Here is a 13,042-nt window from a genome sequence, read left to right as displayed (position 1 = left end):
AAAATACCAGCAGTATCCTGCGACCCATCCAAGGCCTCTAGAATTTGCTCAATCATTTCAGATGCTGCCTCAATAGTGCTGTGGCCAGAGCGAAAGCCATACTGATTTTTTACAGAGGAAACCATTGTTTTCTAAATATGTACATAATTGCTTGTGGGCTATCTTTTCAAAGACTTTTGATATGCTAGGTAATATTGACACTGGCCTGTAGTTGTTAGGGTCTTGCCTTTCCCCTTTTTTAAAAACTGGTATTACATCTGCATATTTAAGTTGCCAGGGAAATTGACCGCACATGAAAGAGTGGTTAATAATTAAAGCCAGAGGTTGTGAGATGTAAAACGCAGAAGCCTTCAGCACTTGCACTGGGATCTCATCCCACGCAACGGATTTTGTGTGGTGTTTTAAGTGGTGTTTTAATCAAGTTGATACATTAACATTTTGCACTATAAATAAATAAAAGAGTCAGTGCTTAGGCAGATAACCACTGATTACCACTAAGAGGGTTAAAAATGATAATAGATAAAGCTAGTAAACAAACAATGCTTTCCAGTTCTTGAATTCTGTTCCAGAGGTAAGGTATAATACTCAAGACTAGATGAATTCTGGACAGAACAATTCTATTAGCATTGTAACAGATCAACATCGATAAAATTCAAATTCAAATGGTTCGTGGTGAAAATGGTAAACAGAAATTGAAGTATAACCTGTGAGTGGTAATTGACGTATAACCTGTAGATGCAAACAAGGATGTTTTTCATTCTATTCAAACATATCAGTTTGGGTTGGAGACTGGGAAGCTAATGACTTTCATTGATTTCCGCTGTGTGACCCCTCTTTTGTTGACCTTACGTTTGTCGGAGAAATCTCAGCCTTCTTCCTTCTTGATGACAAGACGGGTGACATGAGGGGTGAAGTAGTTTCTTACATTGAGGGGATCTGTGTGAATAATTATTAGGGTAAGTTAAGCTGGTGGCTTTCAGAAGTCGCAAATAGGCGTAACGGGCCCACGGCAATATAATCATAGAAAATTAAAATAAACTTCAAGCAAAATATTATTTACAAAATTATAATTTGTTTGTTAGGTTATCTATTTACGGGATTTCAAAGTACAATAAAAACACATTTTCACAATCGGTAATTTGCACGATGTCGATTAGCTGTTGACAGCAAATAAACACAGCAGACACACGACACTGGGTGAACATAAATATATAAAATACCAACTTCAAGCAAAATATTATTTACAATATTATAATTTTTTGTTAGGTTATCTATTTACGGGATTTCAAAGTACAATAAAAACACATTTTCACAATCGGTAATTTGCGCGATGTTGATCAGCTGTTGACAGCAAATAAACACAGCAGACACACGACACTGGGTGAACATAAATATATAAAATACCAACTGCAAGCAAAATATTATTTACAAAGTACAATAATTATTTAATTAGGTTACATATTTATGGTTTATAAAATCCAAAGTATGGCTAAAACACGATTTAGCAACCAGTAATTTGTGTATTGTCGATCGGCCCGATAATTAATAATGAGACTGATCTCCGCAGATTCGAATGTTGAATCCTGATTGATTCTTGAATCCAAATCTTTGTTGAAGATTCATGATTCAGTTTTAACCCATTACTAGACTGAGTACAATAAAAGATAAAGTAAGCAAAAAGGTTATTCTGATGGCATTTCTATGACAATCTTGAAGAAATATAGAAAGCTCTCAGGATTTAAGAGATTTTGGCTAAACATAAATCTTACTCACTAGAAATGCATGTTAGGTTAGTGAGTGAGGATATCTATGAACCTCAAAAGATGCTGAAACTTAGGATAAGAACTAAATTTCCTGAAAGCGAGCTAATCAACCTAGTAGCCTCTATCACATCACAAGGTGTGGCACAGTTTGAAAAACAGGACATACTGTATAATCGTGTGTCTCAGAGTCAACCAGATCATAAAATTTCAGGAGGATAAGTGGTCAGATGTTATATGAGTATTGAAATCATCAGAAGCTGATCACTTCAGGAAAATACATCTACAGGAGGCTATTGACATCCAGCTTCTCTTGATCTATAGCATACCACTTACAGCAACTGTTGAAATGACTATAGAAGCTGCAACTATTAGAAATCAGTCTAAGCATGCTAAAAGCGGTGATGATGAGAGTTTATTCATGTGGTGAACTCTTTCTAGTGAAAGCCAATCCTAGATCCGAGCTTGAGGAAAAGTAAAGCCTTAGACGAGGACAAGACAATTTTTGTACAGGCAAAACTATGATGTTAAGAGAAAGGCAGTAAAATGACTGATCCATGTAACTATGGGTGAAGATATAGGAATATTAAACTCCAAGAACACAACATATTTAAGAACAGTGACTAGGAAAAAGATGCTCAATGCTGGCATCAGAAAAGGTAAAAGTAAAAGGATTGTTTAAAGCAAATAACATGTAACCTTACTGGAGTGATTATGATTGCCAGCACACCACTGTTTGGCATTTATTTACAGTTTATGGACTATTGGTATAAATTAGCTATTATGCAGGATATAATGCGTATATGAAAATATCTGACAAGAGGCTATGGAACAACCATAATCCTGAACTAACATACTCCTCCTGCCTTCCAACCAATTATAAACTGTACTACTACATGTTAATTTAGTTCAATAATCAACTGTCCAGGAACCAGGGACTATACCTACACCTATCACTATAGATTAATTATTCCACATTGAAATATTTGTCTACCTCAAATATAAATTAGGTATTCTCTGAAGACAAGAAAAATACAATAATCTATCCTGTCTCCGTCTGAACTATCACGTCTCCATCACTCACTCATACCATGTCCTGTTCAATCCTAAGTTCCCTTATCAGTCACAGGAATTGCTTAAGAGGTTATCTTATCAGCAACTGGTTCCCAGATAATGTGAGGTGGTCAGCCATCACAGCACTGGAGGTGCTAATTTTGTAGTAAGATGTTGGACAAATCAGATAAGCTGTGACTGAATAATTGGCCGGTGCGTCTGGTCTCACTTTCCATGATTAACTTGTGACTTTGTTAATTCATCCCAGACAATTCGATGTTGATTTAGGTCTTTGTTTAAACCAGGAGCTGTCTTTTAAAGCAGATTACAAAATCTTGTTTACAATTCATTTTACATGTTTTCTTATGAAGTAATATAAGTGCATTTACAATGTAGTCTAGAGCTACAATTCAGCTTGGACTTTTAAATAGTAAGATTGAATTACCTTCCTGTCTAGCTTGAATCTGTTGATGGCGAAAGCTATGTAGAGAAGCAGTAAAGTGGAGAGGAGCGATATGGCACTGTACTCGAGCCCACGGGAGTTGATCCTAACAAAATGGTGTCCAGCACTGGTAGGTAAGAAAGAGGCCTTGATGAGCCATGGCAGACCCAGGCACAGCAGGATGTCAAATGTGTTGGAACCCAAAGAGTTGCTGATACCCATCGATCCATGACCTACACAGGTTCCATATTAACATCCAATAATTATAATTATTCAAAGAAACACATATAGCTCACAAAATTTTAGTGTTAAAAATATTAAATCTTAAAATATGTCAAATAAAAAAACCAGCTTACCTTGTTTAGCCACAATGACACTAGATACGGCTTCTGGTACACTTGTCCCAGCTGCCAAGAAAGTGATTCCCATAACCGAATCTGGGATCTTCAATGTATCACCTATGTATAGACAATACAGTAAGTTTATTCACAGTTTATACTGTATATTATAATTTATTATTAATTTCAAGATATTTTAAAATAATTTCTATACAAACATGTATTGTTATAACAATAATAAAACTTTTGGCTTGACCCTTTTAGTGCCAACTTCCTTATATATTCAGATGATTCAAAAACATTCAAAGGATGCCAATGTATGGAAATCGCGATAGCTAGCTAAGAATGTCAATGGTCTGTAATATGCAAAGGGTTTTCACAGAACTATTTTTTTTAATTTTGGACTTATTTGGGTATGTACAGTTTTAGTGTATCTAACAAAACGAACTTATTTGTTTCAAAACAATAATTTTATTTAAGTGCCTTTAACAAAGTGGAACTAAAAGAATAAAAAATTCGAATATATAAGAACTTTTAGCTAAATAAGATTATACAGTGGTTTTTTTTCCTTTTAGGTCAAATATAAGCTTCTAATATTGAAAGGTCTAGTAAATTATCTATATATTTACAGTTTTTACAAGTGTGTTAATAAAACAGTGCATGACACTCAAAATAGGCCTGGCATCCTTCAGTAGTACCAGTGCACATACCTTAGCGTTCTTTAGAGTGAATATTAATTTTTGCCTTGCACTAATACAGTGAAACTACTATATGTATGACTTGCTTGAATGATGGCAAATGTCCGAAATTCTATTATCTTTTCAAATCATCTATCATCAATAATAAATTTTAAACAAGGGATTAATTCTTGGTACAGACCTGGAACCAGTAATTAATGTCTTACGACATTTTTTCACATAAGAAAGAGGGTAAATTTTAATTCCTCAAAACATAGTGTTATAATTTTTTGTAACACATAATGATGGCAAAATGCAAAAATCCTACTATCCTTTCAAATCATCCATCGTAAATAACACATTTTCAACAAGGAATTAATTCTCGTTACAGACCCAGAATCAGTAATTGATTTCTTAAGATAATACTGTTACATTTTGTTGTATTAAAAAGCAAATGCCCCTACACAAGTTTGACCAAAACATAACAACACGTTTACATTGACAACTTTTTTCTGGACTGTTTTATTTGCCGTTGAATTTTTCAATAATAGTGGCAAAAAACTGTAATCTTTTTTATGTTAAACAACTACGTATAACAAAAAATGTATGTCATAATTTTGCATAAACAAAATTTATTTCAATATGTTATTTTAATGTTTCTTTGTGTATCCCAAGGAGTAGCTAAAAAATCACTTTACATTAAAACTTAAGCAATCGTGCACCCAACGGGGTACACGATAGTCTAACGCAGAGCTTTTTAAAGTCAAGTGTGTCATGGATCCCCACCTAATAACCTACAGTCTTTGAGGACCCCCAACCTACAGTTGGAGGAATTTAGCTGTGCTCTTATTATTCAATTCCACCAGAATCAGCACTGTCACACAACAGACTGATTTTATTGAGTATAATGAGTTATTTGAGTCAATACGATTCCTGAAAGGAGGGTTTACCCATGAGTCACAGGAAATGTTTTCAGGACGCAGCGCATAACAGTAACCCGCCAACCCCTCCCGCCTATCACCACACACTCAAGGTCACACGCGCAGCTAAAGTCCTCAAACTGTACATAAACCCCATTATGCTAATTATCATTAGTTTTGCCCATACATTTATACATAAATATATAGATTATTATTTTTAATTTGAAGTACCAGGTATTTTCGAAAATATATGAAATACAATTCTCACGAAAATATATCAAAGTAAATAATTTATTAGTTACACATTTGCATACTCTCACACTCATAAAAATTAGTACAAATTCAAAGTTTCAAAATGTTTAATTTACCCATTTTAATTGCAGTAATAACAACTCAGAATTCATTTTTATCTTTTGCTGTAATAGGACTCTAAATACGTTACTTGTACTCAAATATGTTATTAACATCATAAGACAAATATAAAACATCTGTAATTATTTTTTTTAAATATTTAGTATTAAATAAATATTGTATTATCTATGTTTTCCTCCATCTCTTTTGAAGAACATATAATATTATAACTCATCACTATCAATAGGAAAAATGAATTTGTTTCTTTAATTTTATAATGTCCAAAGTTTGGGAAGAATTGTCTACATTTTCAACCTCAGGCTGGTTCAACGTTCTTCAGTTGATTTCTCTAGACACTTTTTATGCTACAAACCATAGAAAATGTTTATTCACACAAATAAGTACAGTGGAGTCCCGCTAATCCGCCGAACGTGTAATCCGAACAGGTCCAGGAGGAATTATTTATAACGATAATGAACAGTTATAGGAACTAATTACTTAAAAAATGAAAATGGGTGCATCATTTCGTACATAAACAAATAAAACTTTAATTAAATAGACATACTACGGTATATTTTATTAAGACAAATTGTGTACGGTACAGTACATAAATAATGATGTTAAATACAGTACCAAATTGAAACTTATAGGTTAAGTATGAGTTAAATTACTGTATTAAGAAGTGAAATCAAACAAAAATTGGACGTACAGTACTGATATTATTATTGAGTACAATATTAATTGTTAAAAGACATAAATTCAGTTATTGTCTTCTGTAGCATTGAAGAGAGTTTATTGGATGACTCACATTGCTTAACAATAGAACTCTCACACTAAATACGGTAAATGTGCTTAGTATTCGCAAGCACGTTTATTTGTCAAGAAATACAATGCAACAGTCAGAAAACATGTTTTAATAAACAATGTTGATAATTCTATAACAAAATAGACCCATTCTCAAGATTAAAAACCGTATTTTTCTGTAATTCTGGCTAATCCGAACAATCACATAATCCGAATAGGGCTCGGTCCCAATTAGGTTGGATTAACGGGACTCTACTGTAGTACAAAAAGGTAAAAGTTGTTAGATGGCTTTGTTTGCTAAATCTGTGAATTCAGTTATTCAATTACATATTTTGCTGTAACTCAGTATATTTGGAAAATTCACTTCTGTCTGTCTGTCTTCCACAGCATATTTCTTCAAGTCTATGCTCAGACTTGAAATTTTGCATGAAGCTGTATAGGCAAGATCAAGTTTGATGCATATCCATTTGGTGGTATTTTTAGTTGAGTATTTACAAGTTTTCAAAGGGGAAAATGTCCAAACCCACGTAAATTTATATTGACCTCCCCATAAATTGAACCAGGGTCCTCTTGGTTGGAGAGCTGCAGCCTTGCCAGAAGTTGCAGTGAAAGTCAATCTATATTTATATCTACCTTAGTCTTAATATATATCAAAGTTACTTACCAACCACAGTTATCATCCATGCAACAACATAGGACAACCCTCCAATCCAGATGATACACATAAGAAAAGTGACGGGAAACCACTTCTTGAAGCGAGGGTGCTCACAGTCTGGTATGGTAAATAAGAATACAGTATGAATTGGTAGGACAAGTATCCAAGACAACTTTCGTAACCAACTCTTGCTGTATGGAAAACTCAGAATATCCCAGGCTGAAATAAATAAATATAAATCAGTATACTGTTAGACCTGACATTAATTAATTACAATAGACAGTCCAAATAGCATTTTGTACTGCACTGTATATTGCCATCTTTTTATTACATTGAAAATATACCCCCAAAGCTTCTATAAACAATTTTAAAAGAATTTAACCCTTCCCACACCGTACACGGATATATTAGAATGGTAGACTTTGACCAAAACGCCAAATACAGTTGTTGTATCCCATATTATAGATTATGTCTCTTTTTAGTTTTTTAGTTCAAAAAAGGCCTTCAAATGCCCGTTGCATGTTCCGTGCTTATTGCGGTTGCCAAGGAAGTATAAACAACCTTCAATCTGAGGCAGGGGGAGGGGAGTGCCCTTTGTCTAACTTGGATCACCTGATCGACAGTTTTGCGTCTCCTACAGAGCTATAACCAAACATCTATGGTGTGTATTACTGCATTCTCAGTTGTCATGAATGCGTGTCTACTATATATTTTATAATCATTCTTCATCGTGTAATAGTGTTGTGATTAGTTTGAAATATTTATCTTGTATTATAGTGCGACAAGGTGTATTTAATTTTAATAGTAGAATTCTTTTAAAAAAGTTTTGTAAATAGTTCTTTTATTTTTATCAATAAATATACTAATTTTAAGTAAGATGCCTGTTTTATATCTTTTGTGCTTTTACCTTTTATAATTTAGTTATAATAAAAATTAGCTTTCAACTTAAAGAAAAAATAGTTTTACTTGTCTTGGCATTATAGGAAAGTGAAAGGATTTGGATTAGTGGCGTACGAAGGGTTAAAATTGTTAAGGAAATAAGGTCAAGAGTACTCCCTATCTTATACTAGAAGACAAAAAGCCACTCAAACACACCAATGGCACTTGTAATTTTTTTGCACTAATACCCGCTTGACAAAACCATATTAGATTATAACATTATCTTGACAGTAAAGACATTGAAAAAAAGAAACGATGCTTCTAGGTGTCAAACGAGGCAACTCATATAGGGATTCCCTCTCCTTAATAAAGGGGTTCTTTGATAAGGTTCAAGTAATTAATTGGTAAAGTAGTAAGACGGGAAATTTGTTTATACCTCCAGTAGTCTCTGTAGGTGGAGAGTCAACAGTTGGAGGAGGTGGGGGTGGCCGGACAATGTTCCCATTCTGCTGGGGGGAGTTAACTGTTTCTGTACTTGGTACAGCCAACTGCACATCAGGTACCTCTGGCAACAAGGGCAGTGTTATCTCATAATATAACAAATTTTATAACAGATAATACGGTTTAAGTAAAATAACATAATAGGAATAAAAACAAAACTGCATGATAACCTAGTTCCAACAGTGGATGAGGTAATATTTTCCAAAACATTTCAAGTGGGAGATAGATATTTAAACAAGGAATTTGCAAAAATTAAATATAATTATTTCGTAATACAAAACCAAGTATATATATATATATATATATATATATATATATATATATATATATTATATATATATATATATATATTATATATATATATATATATATATATATATATATATATATAAGTATAGTATATAAGTATAGATATATAAGTATATATTTATATATATAAATTATGAAAAAAGTATATATATATATACACATATATATATATATACTTTTTTCATAATTTCCACCAATAACAGTGCCACCAATGGCACTTGTCATTTTTTTGTACAACCAAATTTTGAAGTCCATTCTTACTGAAGTCTACTGTCCGATTTCACACAATAATAACATTGTTCGATTCCATCAAATCATTACAGTCTTGGTGTAGACTGTAAAGATGCTTCTTTCAGTGCAGAAACATACGATGCCATGAGATCTTTAGTTTGATGAGCTATGTGTGGATAGACATTGTCATGGTGCAAAATGATTTCCTTATTTATCATACCATGCCATTTGTTTTTTGTAGAAAGTCATAGATTTTCTTTAAGATTTGACACTTAGTTGCTGAATTTATTGTCACCACAAGGCAAAAAATGCTTATAAGCAACATCCCTTTCTTGTCACTAAACCCTTAACATAGTACATATTATTTGACAGACAGCAATCGTTTGTTTGATCTTCAATTTTTATGGGTAATATGGAATGCTACCATTGATGAATTGTTGCTTGATTCTTGTGTAATGAGGGTAACCTTCAAGATTCGTGTGTCATGTTTGTCACCTATGACGTACTTCATATTGGCAGGATTCTCACATATTAAACAAATATCAAAATAAATTTGGATTGTTAAGATAAATCTTAATATATTATAAATACTCATTTAGAGTCCCAAAAAATGAATCTTTAATTGTTGTGTGTTATCTTTTTGTTCTGAACTTACTACTTTAAGGCAGCAACACAATATACTACACATATTCCATTGAATATATTGTATTTAATTTAAAATGTGAATACTATACAAAAAAATGATTTATTATACACTTCATTTACTCCTTATAAACCCTAATACTATAGATAGACTACCCCATATAGTAGTTATGAAATCTTTGATATAAGTAACCTCTGAACATATCCCAACATATTCACTTCCGGCTGATGTATACTTGACAGTAGAACCTATAGTGGATACAGCAAAAACTGATGAGTCGCTGAAATGTGGGTAACACAATAGATGTGTCTAGAAGCGACACATCACTAACTGCAAATCTTGAAATAGAGGGGTAAAAAGAGCTGGTCAATAGGTCTAGTTTACTGCAAAGGATGAGTTTACTGTTGGAGTGGGTGGGAAGTGTTGCTTCCCAAGCCCATTTTGACTGGAAGTGGCTGGAACAAAGTTAACCTCATCTTTTTCAAGGTGACATGACTGAAATAGGGATCATTATCCCTTCTCATAAAATCTCAACAGGAGGCAGCTCTTTACCTCCTCCCCCCCCTTAACCTTACTCATCCTGAAAATCCCGTCACCCATTTCAGGACTAACTTCAATGAGCAGTTTGTTCTAAGTGAACACAACATACCATAACATAACTTCTGAACAACATGGCCTAGAGTAGATTACAGCATGAGTACATGGATAGTATGTGAACTTGACACATATACTGCCACAAAAAGTCATTCTGCAATATTTGTTAGTGACATACCACTCAACACCAAGCCCTGGTGTAGTGTTCCAGCTTGAGGACAGGGATAATTCACGAACTTGGAACACATACTGCCACAAAAAATGGTTCTGCAATGTTAGTGACATAACAAATCAACACCATGGGATAGGACAAGAACTTAGCACATATACTGCCACGAAAAATGGTTCTGCAATGTTAGTGATGCAATAAATCAATTTCATGGCCTGGTGTAGCGTTCAGCACAAGGACAGGGATAGTGTAAGAACTAGAAATGTTCACTCTCTCACTCTCACAACACAGTGATTCTGCACAATCTTCAGTAGTGACAACCATTACTGGCCTGGTGTAGCATGGATCATCTGGACAGGAATTGGATAAGAATTTAATAATTGCAACTAACACAATAGCTTATATATATATATATATACACCAGTATATATTTTGTGACAATCACAATAAGTAACAAGTAATTTCAAGTAATATAATGCTTACCAACAGGGTCATGTCTTTTGAAACTTTTTTTTGATGCGTGTCTTAAACCTTTACGAGTGCACTTCTGGAAGGATTTATCCCAGTACATAACTGAAACAAATGTAGAATACTCAGTTGTATACAAATAGGCCACTAATAGCAGAACAATACAATAACACTAAGAGCATACATAATATTGAACTAATTGTAAATAAACAATTCTTCTTCCAAACAAAACATACTTGTACATCAATCCAATAGCCTAAAACTGACGGTATCTGTGTGGGTTTACACTTAAAGTGTATTTTAAATTGTATACATGCAACAAATGTATTCACTTTTTACGTTTTATTGTCTTGTGCTAGTCTATATTTAGTTATATGTCTTGTTTAACAATAAAACATCGTGTATCTTGTAGATATCATAAACTTTAAGTTGTGGCTGCAAAGAATTGTGTAGCATTTCAACATAATGTTGAGAGTTAACTATGACATTTTTAACTCCAAAAAAATAAGGTTCAACAATACCAATTTTTGAAACATCACATCATACCATAACTTTAGGACTGTGCAGTGGTTTTTATGCAATTCAATTCTTGTGGGTTGTTGACTGTCCAATAGCTGTAGCCTGCTTGTTTACAGATCCATTCAAATGGAAGTGAGCTTCATTATCAATCTCCATCATTAAAACAACATTATTATCATTTGCAACAACATCCAGCATTTTCTCAAAAAAATTGTTTGTTGATCAAAATATAACATTCATGAAGCTGAATAATCTTAATCTTGTAAAATTTTTTTAACTCATAGGTCAGGATGCGCTATAGCGAGCGATAAAATATGCCCCAGATCAAAGAATTCCGCCTAGTGGAGTGGGACGACTTCAAAGAACCTCGGCTCTGACACTGAAAAAATAATTTATTCCACCATTCTTTTAAAATTTCACATTTTGAGGACTAAGCTAACCACGTTGCCAGTAATGTGGTTAGCTGAATTTATTTAAAATTTATATATATATATATATATATATATATATATATATATATGTTTTTCCAGCTCTTTAGTCTGCTTTTGTACCCTAGAGGGGATGACATGACTTCCTCACATCATGTACGTACAAGGTAAGTCCAAGAAATTCTCATGAATTAAATACAAGAATTCTTTCTTTTTATAAAGGCCAATATTAGCCATGGTCAACTAGTGGACTAGTCCGGTCAACCAGTTGTACAATAGCATAGCTCGGAATCATCTCACTTAGAACAAGAACAGCTGATTGAGATGAAAAAGTGTTGGCTTTAAGTGCTCTAGCCTACTGCGCATGTACGCACCGACCTTGTTGTACAGCAGTGGTTGTGTCTGGACAGTAGGCTGCATATACAATGCTCTTTGACCCAACTGAGATATAAAAATTTGACAGAGCGGTTGCAGGGTCTGGACAATATCGTTAGCTAGTTGTACAACTATTTTTACTTGAGCTACTGATCTTCCACGCCCAATAGCCCATATCCGATTAAATACGCATAAAACCATAGTGGTACAACCACTAGTTGTCCATGGCTAATAGCAGCCTTATATAATATTATAACATAAAAGAATCTGCAACAAAATGTTTCTTTCCAAGTAACTAAACATATTTTTTAAGTTTGTCAGAACATCTCATAAAATGTTGATACGTTGATTTCCTTCCCGTTTCCATAATAATGTGGAACCAGAAGGGTGGATGGAAAATGTTGATTTTTCAACCAAGCCGTTGGGAGCTTCTTAAAACTCCTAGCACAAAAGTCAAAATTATAGAAAAATATTTAGAAGTGTTATAATAATCACCTGCAATATAGACCGTGTACAGAGTAACAAGGACCATAGCTTCATACCACTCTACTCGTTCATCATGGATAATGCAGATGAGAATCGTAACTGTAACTCCGTATGCCAGGCAATCTCGGGTCAATGGCCACCAATGTAGTGGGACAACCTGTAATGTAGATACAATACTACAGACACTTGTATTGGCAAGGTATTCTCTGTAAAGGCCCACCCAGCACAGCAAGGCTTCCAAAAAGGTGTATACTATGGTAACAGAAAAATTATTTAACAAGGCAATCTCAATCAAGGGAATCCAGTTGAATTTAAAAGCCTTTAATTCAGCCACAGTAGTATCTAGTACTCTGTTAGCAAGAGAATCCAAGGTCAATGACCATCAATGTGATTGGAGAATCCATAACACAAGTAAAACAAATAATAACAGAAATTATTTT

At 33.7% G+C, this 13,042-nt stretch overlaps 1 protein-coding gene across 6 annotated transcripts in view; it reads right to left on the bottom strand.

Annotated features, from left to right (window-relative positions):
• Positions 1–13,042, bottom strand: part of LOC124360614 (sodium/potassium/calcium exchanger 4) — a 52,742-nt gene that overhangs the window by 6,186 nt on the left and 33,514 nt on the right. For all 6 annotated transcript variants that reach the window (XM_046814368.1, XM_046814369.1, XM_046814370.1 and 3 more), the window contains 6 exons: positions 12,612–12,759; positions 10,810–10,899; positions 8,316–8,444; positions 7,010–7,219; positions 3,612–3,713; positions 3,259–3,488 (listed from right to left, as the gene is read on the bottom strand). In XM_046814368.1, coding sequence (XP_046670324.1) covers positions 3,259–3,488; positions 3,612–3,713; positions 7,010–7,219; positions 8,316–8,444; positions 10,810–10,899; positions 12,612–12,759 — 909 coding nt within the window. The remainder of the gene's footprint in view (positions 1–3,258; positions 3,489–3,611; positions 3,714–7,009; positions 7,220–8,315; positions 8,445–10,809; positions 10,900–12,611; positions 12,760–13,042) is intronic.

Source organism: Homalodisca vitripennis, chromosome 4, assembly GCF_021130785.1.
Source record: "Homalodisca vitripennis isolate AUS2020 chromosome 4, UT_GWSS_2.1, whole genome shotgun sequence".
NCBI lineage: Eukaryota > Metazoa > Arthropoda > Insecta > Hemiptera > Cicadellidae > Homalodisca > Homalodisca vitripennis.
This window is presented reverse-complemented; position numbering and strand designations above follow the sequence as displayed.